This window comes from Pleurodeles waltl, chromosome 6 (assembly GCF_031143425.1).
Source record: "Pleurodeles waltl isolate 20211129_DDA chromosome 6, aPleWal1.hap1.20221129, whole genome shotgun sequence".
NCBI classification, from domain to species: Eukaryota; Metazoa; Chordata; class Amphibia; order Caudata; family Salamandridae; genus Pleurodeles; species Pleurodeles waltl.
Genome location: NC_090445.1, coordinates 1,586,991,915 through 1,587,007,257, shown reverse-complemented (window position 1 = coordinate 1,587,007,257; position 15,343 = coordinate 1,586,991,915). Strand labels below are relative to the sequence as shown.

Genomic DNA, 15,343 nt, shown 5'->3' with positions numbered 1-15,343 from the left:
TACAACAAATGCTTTGCATTACCCTCTGCTAAGCCCAACTGCTCGGCCACACTACCGCTCAAGAAAGCATTAGTATTATCTACTTTACCTACTGTTAAGCCTCTGGGGAACCCCTGGACTCTGTGTACACTATATCTAATTTTCATATTCTAAATACAGAGCCAGCTTCCTACAGTCATTCTCACCGAAATCCAGGACAGAGGCTGAAACATAGGTATCATGGCCTAAATATCCTGGACTCGCTGCTACGGAGGATAAGCCTAAAAGTGCCCTGTGTCCAGAACAGCCCTGATGAAAGGGAATGTCAGAGGGAGGCAGGTGTGACTTTGGCATGTTTATAGTGAATCCCAGCAAATGCAGGAGGTCCGCCATAGTCTGGAGGTGGGAGACGACAGCGTGGGGTGAGCCCGACTTAATCAGCCAGACATCGAGGTAAGTGGAGACTGAAACCCCTTACCTGTGCAGATGATCTGCGAGCATTACTTTGGTGAACACCCACGGGATGCTGGTTAGGCCAAAGGGGAGCACAGTGAATTGACAATGCTTGTGTCCTATCACAAACTGCAAGTAACGTCTGTGGGCGGGCAGAACAGGAATATGGAAATAAGTGTCCTACAAGTCCAATGTTACCATCCAATCTCCTGGGTCCAGGGCAGACAGGACTTGAGCAACACAAAAGGATGATGGATGGAGTGCTGAACAATGCAAACACTCACCCCCAGTCACAGATCTGGGTTTAATCCATCGTTCTTTTGGTCACCATGGCACCCCATTTTGGACCCAGCCATATGCAAATCAGTCTTGACCCTGTTCCTCATGGGAACAGTCCAGCCCGAACTGCCAAGCCAGACCCTCACTGGACCGGAAATAAGCATCCTGGACCGGTTTCAGGGTTTCACCCTTCATCAGCCAGGCTAGCTTGAATCCAGAGGCACAGTGAGCAAGGGACCCACGTCTGGGCATACCCTTCCCACCTAGCCTGGCTGATGAGGGGTGAAACCCCGAAACCGGTCCAGGATGCTTGTTTCCAGTCCAGGGAAGACCTGGCCTGGCAGTTCGGGGTGGACTGTCCATATGGGGAACAGGGTCAAGACTGATTTGCATACGGCTGGGTCCAAACTGAAATGGCATGGGCAGCAAAAAAACGATGGATTTAGGCCCAGATCTCTGTACTGGGGGTGAATGTTTGACATTGTTCAGCATTCCGTCCATCTCTTGTTCTTTTTGCATTGGTCGCCCTAAGTGGGAAGGGTATGCCCAGACGTGGGTCCTGTGCTTCCCATGCCACTGGATTCAAGCTAGCCTGGCTGATGAGGGGTGAAACCCCGAAATCGGTCCCCGGATGTTTGTTTCCAGTCCAGGGAAGACCTGGCCTGGCAGTTCGGACTGGACTGTTCCTATGGGGAACAGGGTCAAGACTGATTTGCATACGGCTGGGTCCAAACTGGAATGGCATGGGCAGCAAAAAAACGATGGATTTAGGCCCAGATCTCTGTACTGGGGGTGAATGTTTGATATTGTTCGGCATTCCGTCCATCACTTGTTCTTTTTGCATTGGTCACCCTAAGTGGGAAGGGTATGCCCAGACGTGGGTCCCGTGCTTCCCATGCCACTGTATTCAAGCTAGCCTGGCTGATGAGGGGTGAAACCCTGAAACCAGTCCCAGGATGCTTGTTTCCAGTCCAGGGAAGACCTGGCCTGGCAGTTCGGGCTGGACTGTTCCCATGGGAAACAGGGTCAAGACTGATTTGCATACAGCTCGGTCCAAACTGGAATGGCATGGGCAGCAAAAAAACAATGGATTTAGGCTCAGATCTCTGTACTGGGGGTGAATGTTTGACATTGTTCAGCATTCCGTCCATCACTTGTTCTTTTTTCAGATAGGACCTGGGCCAGAGTGAGCATTTTGAACTTCTCCTTTCTGAGAAAGAAATTGAGGAACTGGAGTTCGAGGATAGGGCAGAGGTCCTTGTCCTTTCTGAGCACTAGAAAGTAGCAGGAGTACCAACCATGACCTACTTCTGGCAGACTGGCCCTTTCTATGGCTCCCTAGACCAAGAAAGCTGTAACCTCCTGGTGGAGAAGTGCGAGGTGTCCTCCATCATCCGATCTTAGGATGGTGGCATGGAGAAAAGGGTAGTCACAAAGGGAGGGAGAAGCCCCTTTGGACTATTTGCAAAACCCACCTGTCTGATGTGATGGTGTTCCAGCGGGCAGATGATGGCGAATCATGCCACCGACTGGTCCCTGGTGGGGAAGCGCCAGACTAGGAAGGTTTGGAGCTGAGGGCAGGGAAGTGGACCGGCTAGACTGCTGGCTCCCTGATCCAGAAGGACACTGGAACCCACATCCCTGGCCATGCAGAGGCCGAGCAGCATGTGTGGTGCCTGGCGGGGAACAATGTGGCTGGGTGCCTCTTCCGTGTCCATGAAAGGGGCGAAAAGCAGACCGAGGTGGGCTAGTGGCAGCAGCGAGGCCAAGGGACCAGGCAGTAGTTCTTGACTCCTTAAAGCGCTAGAGCACCGAGTTTGCTATGTCCCAGATTAGATGGGTGCCATCAAAGGGCATGTCCATCAAAGTAGATTGGACATCCCCTGAAAAGCCAGATGACCTAAACCGGGCATTGTGCATCAAGGCCACCGTCTAAGCAATCGATCTGTCCAAAGAGTTGGTTGTATCAGCCCACAACTGATTGTGAACTTGGCTGCGTCTCTCACATCAGCAACAGCCTGGGACAAAATGGCCCGGGCCTCCTCTGGAACCTGTGGCAGCACTTGCACGACCATGTCCCATAAAGTATGGGTGTAGCGGCCCAAAAGGCATGTGGTTTTCATGGACCGCAATGCCAAGCTGGAGGAAGAAAACAGCTTCTTCCCAAGATGGTCCAGCCTCTTTGATTCCCTATCCTGGGAAGGGGAAGGGAACGCACCATGGGACATTGATGTTTGGATGACTAAGCTCTCAGGGGTAGGGTGTTGGGTCAGGAAAACCGGGTTGTTAGGCACAGCCCTATGTTGGCAGGCTCTTGTCCTACTAACAGGAGCTCCTGTACTTGTTTTGGACCAGGACCCCCATCAGGATATCCATGAGGACTTCACTGAAGGGTAAAAGGGGTTCTGACATGGAACCCTCAGACTGAAGCACCTCAGTCAGGAGACTGGTCCTGACAGTCACCGAAGACAGCTTGAGGCCCAAGACCTCAGAGCCGCTCACCGCACCACCATGGAGTAGGACGTCATCTCCTCCATAGCCAAGGTAGGGGGAAAAAGCATACCAGCATCAGGGGAGGTATCCAGACCGCTGGCTTCACACAGTTCCTGAGCCCAGTCCATAGAGTCTTCAAGGTGGAATTCTAAAGGGTCCAGCGACCCCTCCATACTCCCAACAAACTCATACCCATAAGAATAAGGGTCAGGATCTGATCTAGGGACCAAGGTCCTGCTGAAATTGGAATCACTGTAGAGCGACACCACTCCATGTCAGAGTCGGAGATGAGTATAGGATTGATGCCGCCCACGGTCTCAGGCAACGTCAGGAGCATTGATGCCAGAACTGTAGTTGGGGAAGGTCACAATGGTACTATTGACACCGGTTCGGATTCAGATGTCGATCCCTGGGTGACCCTCTGAGCCGAAGTCGACAACGTGGACCCTAAAGGGGCCCCTTCCAACCCTGTGGGGCCCAAAGGTTTCCGGACAGGACCAGACTGCCCAAAGATGAGGTGCATGGCCTCACAAAATTTTAAATTGGGCAGCAGTAGCTATGGCTCCTGAAAACTCAGGAAGGTGCTGAGCTGACCCAGAAATAGGCTTCGAAGGTGGAGGCCTACAGGGAGGACGCTCCTTCTCCCACATTGAGTCATCAGACCACTGGGTGAAGATGAAGAATGCGTCTTAGACTTCTTCTAGTGCTTACCCAAATGTCCCGATGATTTCTCATGGGACAAGGGGAAGTGATGATGGCTCCGCGAGTGGTGTCAGGACCTTTCTCTCGACCGAGACCGCGAGCAATGCCGAGCCGGATGCTGGGCTGTGAGCAGCTTTAGGGACTGTTCCTTCAAAGCCTCCGGGTTCATGGCCCAGCAGTCGGAGCACGACTTCGGGTCGTGATCGCGCTCCAAGCACCACAGACACACCAGATGCGGATCCATCACCAACATCATGCAGTGACTGGAGCTGCAGGTCTTGAAGCCGGTCTTCCTTGATGACACCTTGATGCACTAGAAGTCAAAAAACGTTGACAAAAAGTCAAAAGGACAGTTAAAAAGGAACTGTGAAGGTAGCTCTCTCCGGATCTGCGCGTAGGCTGGCACGGAAAGAAAAGAACTGACAGCGCACCGGGGTGGCGCCTATATATGACCCACGATGTCATATCCAGCGACCACGACGCCAACAACGGTAAGGATTGACCGATGCCACCTAACGGCACGCAAGGGTACTGCTTGAAGAAAAATCTCTAGATCCAGACTGACTCCTGGGGGAAATTCTAAAGTAAGGAATCTGCAACTTGAACTCTCTATCAGATGCAATAAACAAAGCAATACTGTTTGTGCCAATTAAGATTTACCATTTCATATGCCCTTACCTGAGGGCTGCCCTCAGGGGGCACATTGATAATGCGCCTCCACTGTGTGGCACACTATTAGTGCTCCTCCTAAAGACTTGTTTTCCTCAACGCCCACGTCTTCAATAGGGCGTGGGCGGAGAGGCAAGGTGATTCCCTCATATGCATGAGCTATGTCCATATGCAAATGAGATAACACCATCTCAAGATAGCTCTGGCGCTAAATGATGTGCACCAGTGCTTTCAGTATTAAACAAGGCGCTGCATAAGAAGTGACCCAAGGATGCAAAAAAAACAGACATACATGCCCGCTGCGCCTCTGGGGCACTGTAAGTAAAACAGAGCAGAAGCTTGACAAATGCCACTATAACATATAATCAGGCACACTGAAATTGTGTTTCTGCGACTGCAGCATTAACCACATAGTCATGGATTCTCTTCACTTGCCTTATAAGCACCATCAGCTGCAAAAGAATTGTAGTTGTAGATCAAACAGGACAAACATATGGATCAAAAGTTATTAAACAAAAAGTGCTACACAATTCTGAGGAGTGGCAGATCCTTTACAAAGTTTAACTGTTTACCTTTGAGTTGATGATTGCTGTATTCTGGTGTTAAACGGGTGCTAGTGTGATGCAGCCTAGATACTTAATAGCTGCTAAAATGACAAAATAAAGAAATGAAGCTGCTATAGATTGAGTTGCATTATGCCAAATAATGTGCTTTTCCTAGTGCATAATTTTCTCAACCCTAACACATAATTTGGTCCTCTACTGCCACATATTTCCAGTGGCCCTGCATATAATATAATCTGCGGATTTTTAGCCAACAGCATAATGCATTGTGAGGCCTATAGTTTTGGTTTGAATGCTGCCATTATGGGCTCAAAACTCAAACATACAAAATGCTGGTGGTTACGATCCTAGAATTAGTCTATGGTGTTATGCAGGATATTAAGCCACTTGCCAGCTATGATTTACATTTTTACAAAGTCATGTAATATATTTTTAAATACTGCCTGTTTCCAGATAACACCCAAAATAAGCTCTACTCACATTTTTTGTAAGATTTCACTTTTTCATTCCCATGATGTATTAAAAAAGCATGGGCAATACAAATAATTTTGCCTTATGTGTAGTCGTAAGTTTAATATTGCGCTTCATATCACAACAAATGTACAATGTGGGCAGTAGCAGCGCATCCATCACCAAAACACAGAATAGGTAAAAGACAGGTCACAGACTCAAGAGGGGACATCACACAGTTCTCTCAGATATACAGAACAGATACTATACAGGTCTCTATCACACTAAAGAGGGCATAAGAGGTATTAAAGGACTGCAATACACTCTCCTTGAACAAACATACAAAATGTACAACACTTCTGGATAAAACACTCATACCTCCTATGTAATTATCATGTACTTGCATAGGATGATGAATCCTTACTAGCCTAGTGTGGTATGCTTAATCAATGGGTACCAGACCTAACATTGGGAGGCGTAAGAGTACATTGTTCACTGGTTCTACAGTTTTCTAGTTTGTACTCCATAGCTTGGCTGAGGTTATGCCTCTTAAGCCGACATTTAAGTCTTCCCTTTGTTAAACAGAGACCTATATTAAAATTGTGTGTGGATGAGCTAAATAGTTTTACTGGTGTCGCCCAACTACTAGATACAAAACAGAGGTGCTGAGCAACGGATGCTACTTTTCTTTTCTGTCACTATGTTTTGGCTTGAATATTGCCCCTACTGGGTAGGGTGCCTTCCTCAGGACTACAGGTCTTGGTATATCACTTCAGATATTTTTCATAATCGGGAAACTGCAGTACAACAAACCCATCTTCATAGAACAGGCACGTCTTGGGCAGAAACAGTGTAAGCTTCTGTCCATCAGAGGACACGCACAGTTAGAGCAACAGTGCAAGCTTTCCCCATCAGAGGACACATGCAAATCAGGTAGGAGACAAGTAAACCTTGTTTCCTCATACAACAGGTGCAGCATGCCAGTAGTAAAGTAAGCTTCCCTCTCACGCACAAAGCAGTAGGTGCAATCTTCAAATCCCCTCAGACTAGATTCAGCAGGGCGAACTAGTACAAGTTTTCATTGCTCATAGAACATGCACAGTTAAGGCATGAGGGACAAGCCGATTATATACAGAAGCGGGTGCTTAATTCACATAGAGAAATGTAAAGGTGGATGTGTCTGTTATGATATTTCAAATCAGCATTATTAAAGTCCTGCTGCTGTCGCTCGAACTGCTGTAAGTCTTGGTGTCGTATCCTGCAGTCCTGCTCCTGTCACGTCATTTAAATTCAACTGCTGTCATTCACATGCTCATTTGTCAAAGGCTATGCCCTTGATATACCAACACAGAGCCCTTCCATGCCTGTGCTGTGAAAGGGTATGGAGGGAGTGTCATTTGTCCAGTATGGCCTATTTAAAGTAAACATGGCAAGGCTATACCCTTGCTATATCAATACAGAGACCTTCCATGCCTGTGCTGTGAAAGGGTATAGAGGGAGTGTCATTTGTCCAGTATGGCCTATTTAAAGTAAACATGGCAAAAAAAAAAAATCAACAAAAAAAACAACTTTCTCCTGCTCTTTTGTTCATCTCTCACCATTGCTCCTTCTGTGTCTATATTCCCCCTTTCTCTATTACACATTCTTTTCTCTCATTCATGTGCCAGCTTCTACCACTATCCATCTTCTTCTTCCCTACCTTTTCCCTCTTCTCAATCTTTCGCTCCCTCTCATGTGCACCTTTTACAGTTCTATCTCTTTCCATCTGTTCTCATTTTCTCATTTCACCTTTGTCTTTTCACTATTTTCTCTTACCCTGAACATTTTCGCTCTTTATTCACACTTGCATCTCTCTCACCCCATTCAATCCCAATTTAATCTATTATGCATCCGTCGCTCACACTCTTTCCGTCTTTCCTCACTTTTTCACTCCTCTATCTCTCACATATCCCACCCACTCTTTCTCGTCACTACTTCTGTCTCCATCTGCACCATCTAGGACCAGCACAAGGATTATTTGCCATCCTTAGTTCAAGGTGGATTTTTCCCCGTATTGCCCACACTAGCAATTGAGCCACATTTGCTTTTTGTGCTGGAAATATGACGTGCCCTGCTGGTCGCAGACGAGACATCCATTTAGAATTCTCTATTCCAAAATTGCCACTCCTCACGTGTCTCTGACTGTCTTCTATTCTCACAGTAATTCTCATTAACTCCTTATTCATTATTCATCCACTTCCTTTTATCAAATGCCTGAGCCTTACACTTTCTATTCCCAACACTCCACCCTCCCTTTATCTTACATGCTCTTCTCTGTAACACTTTTCATTCACACACCCATATTTGTCCGTCATCTGATACTCTGCTCTCACTATCCTTCTCACTTTCCTCAAGCTCACTACACACTACTAGACAGTCATCTCACTTTTGTGTCTAATACACTTCTTTTTCACACTTTCTTTTCACATCTCTTCTAGTATAACCTGTTCACAATATTCTTTCCAACATCCTCTTTTCTGTCCCACATCATTCTCTTGCCATCCTATTTCGACTCACACCCACATCTCTCAGTGCAAAGCCCTTCTCAAAAACACATGCATCTTCTCTCCCCAGTTTTTAATCCTTTCTTTCACAAACCCCATGTTTTAGTACTTCTACCACACTACCTCTCATAAATTGAACCATCCCTTGCTCATATCATTCTCTTTCTCACACGCACTTTCAACTTTTTGCACTCCTTCTTATAAAGCGAAAATTCATGATGGTTGTGGTATGTATTGACCCTATCATAACTTGAATTGTTCATTGATCCTTTTTTTAAATAATGCTGGTGAAAACAAAGCTGCGTACCACAGTTTGGGAATACAGACTGCTTTAGTCTGAAGAGAAAGTCCTATGCAGGATTGCAGACTTAAAAACAACACAGAGATTATTTCAAGTTGAAACAGATATTTAGTTGAGAAAATGAAACACAATGAAAGTTTGGGGGTCATTTCCACATTATTGGAGTTTGTAGATTTTTTGGTCTTCCAAGTATTGAGACGCAACCATTAGCTGGAAAGTCATTGTTATGTGGAGAATCCTAGCTGCAGTCTAAATAACCATACTCAAACCGGTATACAGGTGCCAAACCCTTCAAAGAGGTTTTCAAAGCACTTGCAACAGCTGTTATGCAATCTCAGCCTCAGTACTACACCTGTGCAAAATGTTGAGGACCACCAGTGGTCACAACTATGGGAATGTGACGGCGTAGTTTGGCGCATGAGTACGATGTGGTGGAATGCACTACAAACATTCTCGACATACGTCTGCATGGGTGTGGAAAAGCTGGCTGTAGGGAGGCCAATGTCTGACCCCCTTCCTTGTTAACTATGCTGAAGGTGCCGAGGGGATGTTAGACTTAAATGCATCCACTTTGGAAAAGAAGCCGATAAAAAAAAAGTGGCTATATCCCTCAAACTAAAAATATCTGCACTGCAGCTCATGCAGGCATCCTCTGTACTGTCTCTCGCTCTTTAAATGTTAGGTTTTCATTCCTTTGTTATGGGGATGACTCCGCAAACGTGCCAATGCAGCTGGGCTCTCTTCAGAGCTTGTCTGCCTAAAATCACTTCTGCAGCTTTTACCCCCATTGCCCGCCCAATAAAAGGAAAAGTAGCAGAGAAGAAACGTACACAAATCTCCTCAAACTTGCCAAACTCCAGGGTGCCATATCTATCAATAGGTGGGCGGATGTACTCGCAGTAGTCCATGTTCTTGACCACCTCTAGCTGACGCTCGCAGCACACATAAGCCAGGCGGGTCTGAATCTCGGCCATGTTCAGCACCTGCAAGCCAAGGTAACACAAATCAACATGTTGGACTTGGATTATTTCGGAAGATACTTTTCTGTAACAATTCTTCACCTCACAAGGTCATCTCCAACACACAAGCATACTTGTACTACCTCATGCATTGATGAGACCCACCTAAACCATGTTATGTATATTTCTCAAATCTATTGATTTCCTCACTTTTATGGACCAAAAGAAACCCGCCCTACCTCCCCCCATCAGTCAAGTGGGTTGGTGAATCATTCAAACACATGGATATAGGAGGTTCACAAGGTAACCTGGCTAGCAGCACTCAGAGAAAGCCAATGTTACAGGAAGGTGACTGTAGGAAGCTGGCCTGGTGTGTGGTGAGCACCTATGGTGTTATCACCTTACACCAGGTCCAGGTATCCCCTATTAGTAAAGTGTAGGCAGTGTCTATGAAACCAGGGCTCTCTAGAGGTAGCTGTGGATGAGCAGCTAAGACTTATCTAGGAGACATGCAAAGCCAATGCAATATCACTATAGTCACAAATCACTTACACACATGAAAGAACCACACAGTGTTACAAAAATAAAGGTACTTTATTATGGTAGCACAAATACTAAAATAATGTATTGGCAATGCCCCAACTGGAGGTAAGTAAACATTCTATTATATACACATTACCAATCAAGAAATAGCATAGAAAGCAATAGCAAACAGTGAGGGTCCTAGGGGAGGGCGAAACCATATGCTAAAAAAGTGGAATGTGAAAGGCAGTCCCCCACCCAAGGAAGAGGAAATCGGTAGAGGAAAGCTGGAGGAACCCCAGGAGGTGAGTACCAGAGTGCCCCCCCAGCGACCAGGAGAAAGAAGGTAAGTACCTGGCTTTCCCCAAACCAACAGGAGGACTTTGGAAAAGGACTGTGCAAGACCCAGACAAAACTGGAAGAAACCAAAGGTGGATCCTGACAGAAGAGGACCTGCAAGAGAAGGGGACTAAGTCCAGTTCAAGTTGGAGTATTCGGTTGTGGCAGGAGCCACTACTCACCCTTTTGAGGATACAGGACCAGGGCGACGGTGGACGAAGAAAGTCAACAATGAGGCACAGGAGCAGAAAAGGAGTTCCAGAAGTGATGCAAGTCCTATGTCGGCGGTCGTAATGTAGTTGGTCGGTCAGTGGTGCGGCAAAACCACCAATAAGCCTTGGCAAATGCATGAGTCGGAGAAGGTCTTGCATGTCTTTAGAGGACCAGCTAGACCCAGAGTGTTCGACCCAAGGAGGGGAGTCCGAGGTGACCATCAGCAGCTGGGAGAGTCACAAGAAGAGGAGGCAGCCCCTCACAGGCGACCCACGGGCAGCAGGCACAGGAGTCGCAGTGAGGCCCACCCAGCACACCTGAAGAGGAGTCCCATGTCGCTAAAGCAGCAGGCAGGAGACTGTACTTTGCAGGAAGGTGTGCTGGGGGCCGGGGCTACACAGAGCCTGAAGATCCCTTGGAGGAGGAACAAACAAGCCTTGGTAGCTGTAAGAGTTGTGGTGCACAGGGGTACTGTCCTGCAAAGACAGGCAAGGGCTTACAGTCTCCCAAGCTGGACAGCTGGTAGAGAGGACCAAGGGGACCACTCCAGTCACCCTCTATGATGCAGGATCCCCGCAGTTCTGGAAGAGAGAGGTTCCACACAGCTGGTCGTCGTTCAGTTGGTGCCTGCGGATGCAGGGGATTGACTACTTCATGCCAAGGGAGATTATTTCTTACTTCTTGTACAGTCTGAAGACTCGTCGGCCCTCAGAGGATGCACAGCCAGGGAAATGTTGCAGTTGCTGGAAGGTGCCGGAGAAACAATGTTACATAGCTGAGTCATCGCTGGAGTTGTAGATTGTCAGTTCCTGGAGGGTCCACTTGCAGTGCCAGTGGCCAGAAGATGAAGTAAACGATGCAGAGGAGTCCTGCTGGAATCTTGCATGTTGAATCTGAGGACCCACCCTGGAGGGAGACCTTAAATAGCCCAGGAAGGGGGATTGGTCACCTAGCAGGGTGACCACCTTTCAGGAGAGGGCTGTACCATCACCTGCCTGACTTGGCCACTCAAATGCTTCCTGGGGGCTCTGCCCACCTTGGATTCAAGATGGCAGAATCAAGTGGCCACTTGGAGGAGCTCTGGGCACCACCCCTGGGGTGGTGATGAACAGGAGAGTGGTCACTCCCCTTTCCATTGTCCAGTTTCGTGCCAGAGCAGGGTTAGGGGAAACATATCTTAAGTAGGGTCAAGCCCTCTGTCCTTTCTCGGCCCTAGGAAATAGCAGGAGTGCCACCCAGTTCTGATCCAGGCAGTAATGTTGAGCAAACGTGTGCAGGGATGCCGAAGAAGCTGCCTGGCAGATATCCAGGACAGAAACTCCACGTGCTAACGCAGTGGAAGCAGCAGTCACTCTGGTGGAATGAGCGACCAAGCCCTCAAGGGGTTGCTTCTTGGCCAAAGCATAGCACCCCTTGATGCAAAGAAGTACCCATCGAAAGATGGTGCGTTTTTGCCCCGCCTTCCCTTTCTTCGCACCCACATACCCAACAAAAAGTTGATCGTCCACCCGGAAATCTTTAGTACGATTTTGATAGAATGCCAACGCTCTTTTGGGGTCCAGATGGTGGAGTTTCTCCTCCTAATGCAAAGGATGTGAGGGTGCGTAAAAAGTAGGCAAAGTGATGGACTGGCCTACATGAAAAGGCATAACAACCTTCGGAAGGAAGGAAGCCTTAGTGTGCAACACCACTTTGTCAGGGTGCACAGACAAGAATGGAGGCTTGGAAGAAAGGGCTTGATGCTCACTCACTCTGCGAGGAGAAGTGATGGCAAAAAGAAAGACAGTCTTGAAACTGAGGAGCCGTAAAGGGCAGTTGTGCATCAGATCAAAGGGAGTACACATTAAGTAAGTAAGGACAAAATTGAGGTCCCACTGAGGCATGATAAATGGAGTGGGAGGAAATAAATGGGTGAGACCTTTAAGGAATCTATTGACAATAGGAGATTTAAAGAGTGAGGGCTGATCAGGTAGCCTAAGAAAAGCCAAAATGGCAGATAAATACCCTTTAAGGGTGCCCAAAGTATAGCCCTGCTGGGCCAAAGAAAGAATGAACAAAAGAAACTCAGATAGAGGGGCAGATAGGGGATCAACAGATTTGTTGGTACACCATGCCACAAATTTATGCCAGCAGGCGTATACCGTTTTGGTGGCGGGACACCTGCATGCCAAGATAACATCGCAGACTTTGGTGGAAGACCAAAAGTCATCCACTGTCGCAGCTCAATCCCCACGTATGAAGGCGGAGATTGGACCGGGTGAGGAACCACCCTCTGTTGCTGCGACAGAAGGTCCGCCCGAAGAGGCAGTCTGAGTGGAGGATCGGTGGCCATGCTCAATAGCTCTGGATACCATACTCTCTGTGCCCAGGTAGGAGCCACCAAGATGAATTGGGCCCGGTCGTTCCTGATCTTCTTGAGAACTCTGGGCAGAAGTGGTATAGGCAGAAAGGAGGCCAGAGTTCCACTCGAGACTAAATGCGTCTTTGAGCGAATGCCACCTTGGAAACTCTAACGCGCAAAACAGCTGACATTGCGCGTTCTCTGCAGAGGCGAACAGATCTAACCGAGGCTGAAAGAGACCTTGCGCCACCTCAGCATCGATGGCTGAGTTTGTCCGCTCTGGTGTTGAAAGAACCTGTCAGATGTTGAACCACAAGGGTAATGCCCTGATGTTCCAGCCATATTCAGAGGCGTAGTGCCTCCTGACAAAGGGTCCAGGACCCTACTCCGCCCTGTTTGTTGCAGTACCACATGGCAGTAGTATTGTCCGTGAACACCTGCACTACTTTCCCTTTGAGAGAGGTAAGAAATGCTTTCAACACAAGCCTGATCACCCAGAGCTCCAGAAGACTGATATGGAGCCCAGACTCCACCTGAGACAAGAGTCCTCTGATCTCCACCTCTCCCATGTGGCCGCCCCAACTCAGAAGCAACACATCTATCGCTATGGATAGATCTGGCTGGGGAAGGGAGAGGGATCTGCCGTGGACCCAATGCAGATTCGAAAGCCACCACTGCAGGTCTTTCGCAGTCCCCTCCGGGGTCTGGACCATGTCGGAGAGATTCCCCTGCTGCTGCGCCCACTGTAACTTCAAGTCCCACTGCAGAGCCCGCATATGCCATCTGGCATGTGTCACTAGCAGGATACAGGAGGCCATGAGGCCCAGCAGCATCAGAGTCAGTCTGACCGAAAACTAAGACAGAGGCTGAAAGATCAGAATCATAGCCTGAATATCTTGGACTCGTTTTTCGGGAGGATAAGCCCGAAACTGCAATGCGTCCAGAACAGATCCGATGAAAGGGAGCATCTGAGAGGGAGTCATGTGTAACTTCGACATGTTGATAGTGAACCCCAGCGTGTGAAGGAGGGTCCCTGTAGTCTGAAGGTGGGAGATGACTTTATGGGGCGTGTCCGCCTTCAGCAGCCAGTCGTCGAGGTAGGGGAAGACTGAGACCCCTAACAAGCGCAGATCAGGTGCAATGACCGCCATCACTTTTGTGAACACCCGAGGGGTGCTGGTAAGGCCGAAGGGGGGCACAGTAAACTGATAGTACTCGTGACCTTCCACGAATAGCAGGTAACGCCTGTGGCCAGGCAGGATGGTAATGTGGAAATAAGCATCTTGCAAGTCCAAAACTACCATCCAGTCTCCTGGGTCTAAGGCAGACAGGACCTGAGCCATGGTGAGCATTTTGAATTTCTTCTTCTTGAGGAAGTAGTTGAAGTCCCGAAGGTCTAGGATAGGACGTAAGCCCTTGTCCTTTTTCGGCACCAGAAAGTAGCGGGAATAACAACCACGACCTACTTCTGGCACAGGAATCTTCTCTATGGCTCCCTTGGCCAAGAGAACCGCAACCTCCTGGCGGACAGGTGCCAAATGATACTCTGGGAGTTGGCTGATTGATGGAGGCATGGCTGTTGGGGCAGTTTCGAAAGAGAGGGAATAACCCTTTTGAACTATCTTCAAAACCCACTTGTCCGTAGTGATGGATTCCCAGTGGGGAAGGTGATGGCGAATCCTGCCGCCAACTGGATCGGTGTGAGGGGACAGACTAGGAGGGTTTGGAGGCTGCAGAGGGGGCAGGGGTGGACTGGGCAGACCTCTGGTTCCCACGTGGGATTCTGCATCCCCGGCCACGCATTGGCTGAACAGCATGGGTGGCACGGTGGCTGGATAGGGGAAGCGACAGGGAGCCCCGTCCGTGGCCACGAAAGGCAGACTGTTGGAGGAGAGGGGCAGCAGAAAGGCCAAGTGACCGAGCTGAGGCCCGGGAGTCCTTGAATCTCTCCAAGGCCGAGTCCACCTTGTCTCTAAAGAGACAGGGGCCATCAAACGGCATCTCCATTAGAGACTGTTGGACTTCCCCCAAACAACCAGAAGTACGCAACCAGGTGTGGCGTCTCAAGGCCACCGTCGTAGCAACCGATCTGCCCAGAGAGTCGGTTGTGTATTGGGATCGTGAACTTAGCCGCATCTCTCCCATCATTGACAGGTTGGGAGACAACAGCATGGGCCTCCTCCAGTATCTGCAGCAGAACGTGCGCAACCGTATCCCACAGAGAGTGGGTATAGCAGCCCAAATGGCATGCAGTATTCACGGACCACAGCGCAAGACTGAAGGAAGAAAACATCTTCTTCACAAATTGTTCCAGCCTTTTTGATTCCCTATCCGGGGGTGCGGAAGGGAATGCACCCGAAGAAGAGGAAGCCTGGATGACAAGACTCTCAGGCGTGGGTACAGGAATTTAGGGTCGTTCGGGGTGGACCGATGGCAGCGTGCAATAGTCCTGTTCACAGGAGCCCCTGTGTTGGGTTTGGACCAAGTACCCAAAAGGTCATCGATGAGGGCTTCATTAAATGGCAAAAGGGGCTCAC

At 48.6% G+C, this 15,343-nt stretch overlaps 1 protein-coding gene across 2 annotated transcripts in view; it reads right to left on the bottom strand.

Moving 5' to 3' along the window:
• The window catches only part of PNPLA7 (patatin like phospholipase domain containing 7), a 1,294,112-nt gene that overhangs the window by 108,517 nt on the left and 1,170,252 nt on the right, over window positions 1–15,343 (bottom strand). For both annotated transcript variants that reach the window (XM_069241381.1, XM_069241380.1), the window contains exon 32: window positions 9,263–9,415. In XM_069241381.1, coding sequence (XP_069097482.1) covers window positions 9,263–9,415 — 153 coding nt within the window. The remainder of the gene's footprint in view (window positions 1–9,262; window positions 9,416–15,343) is intronic.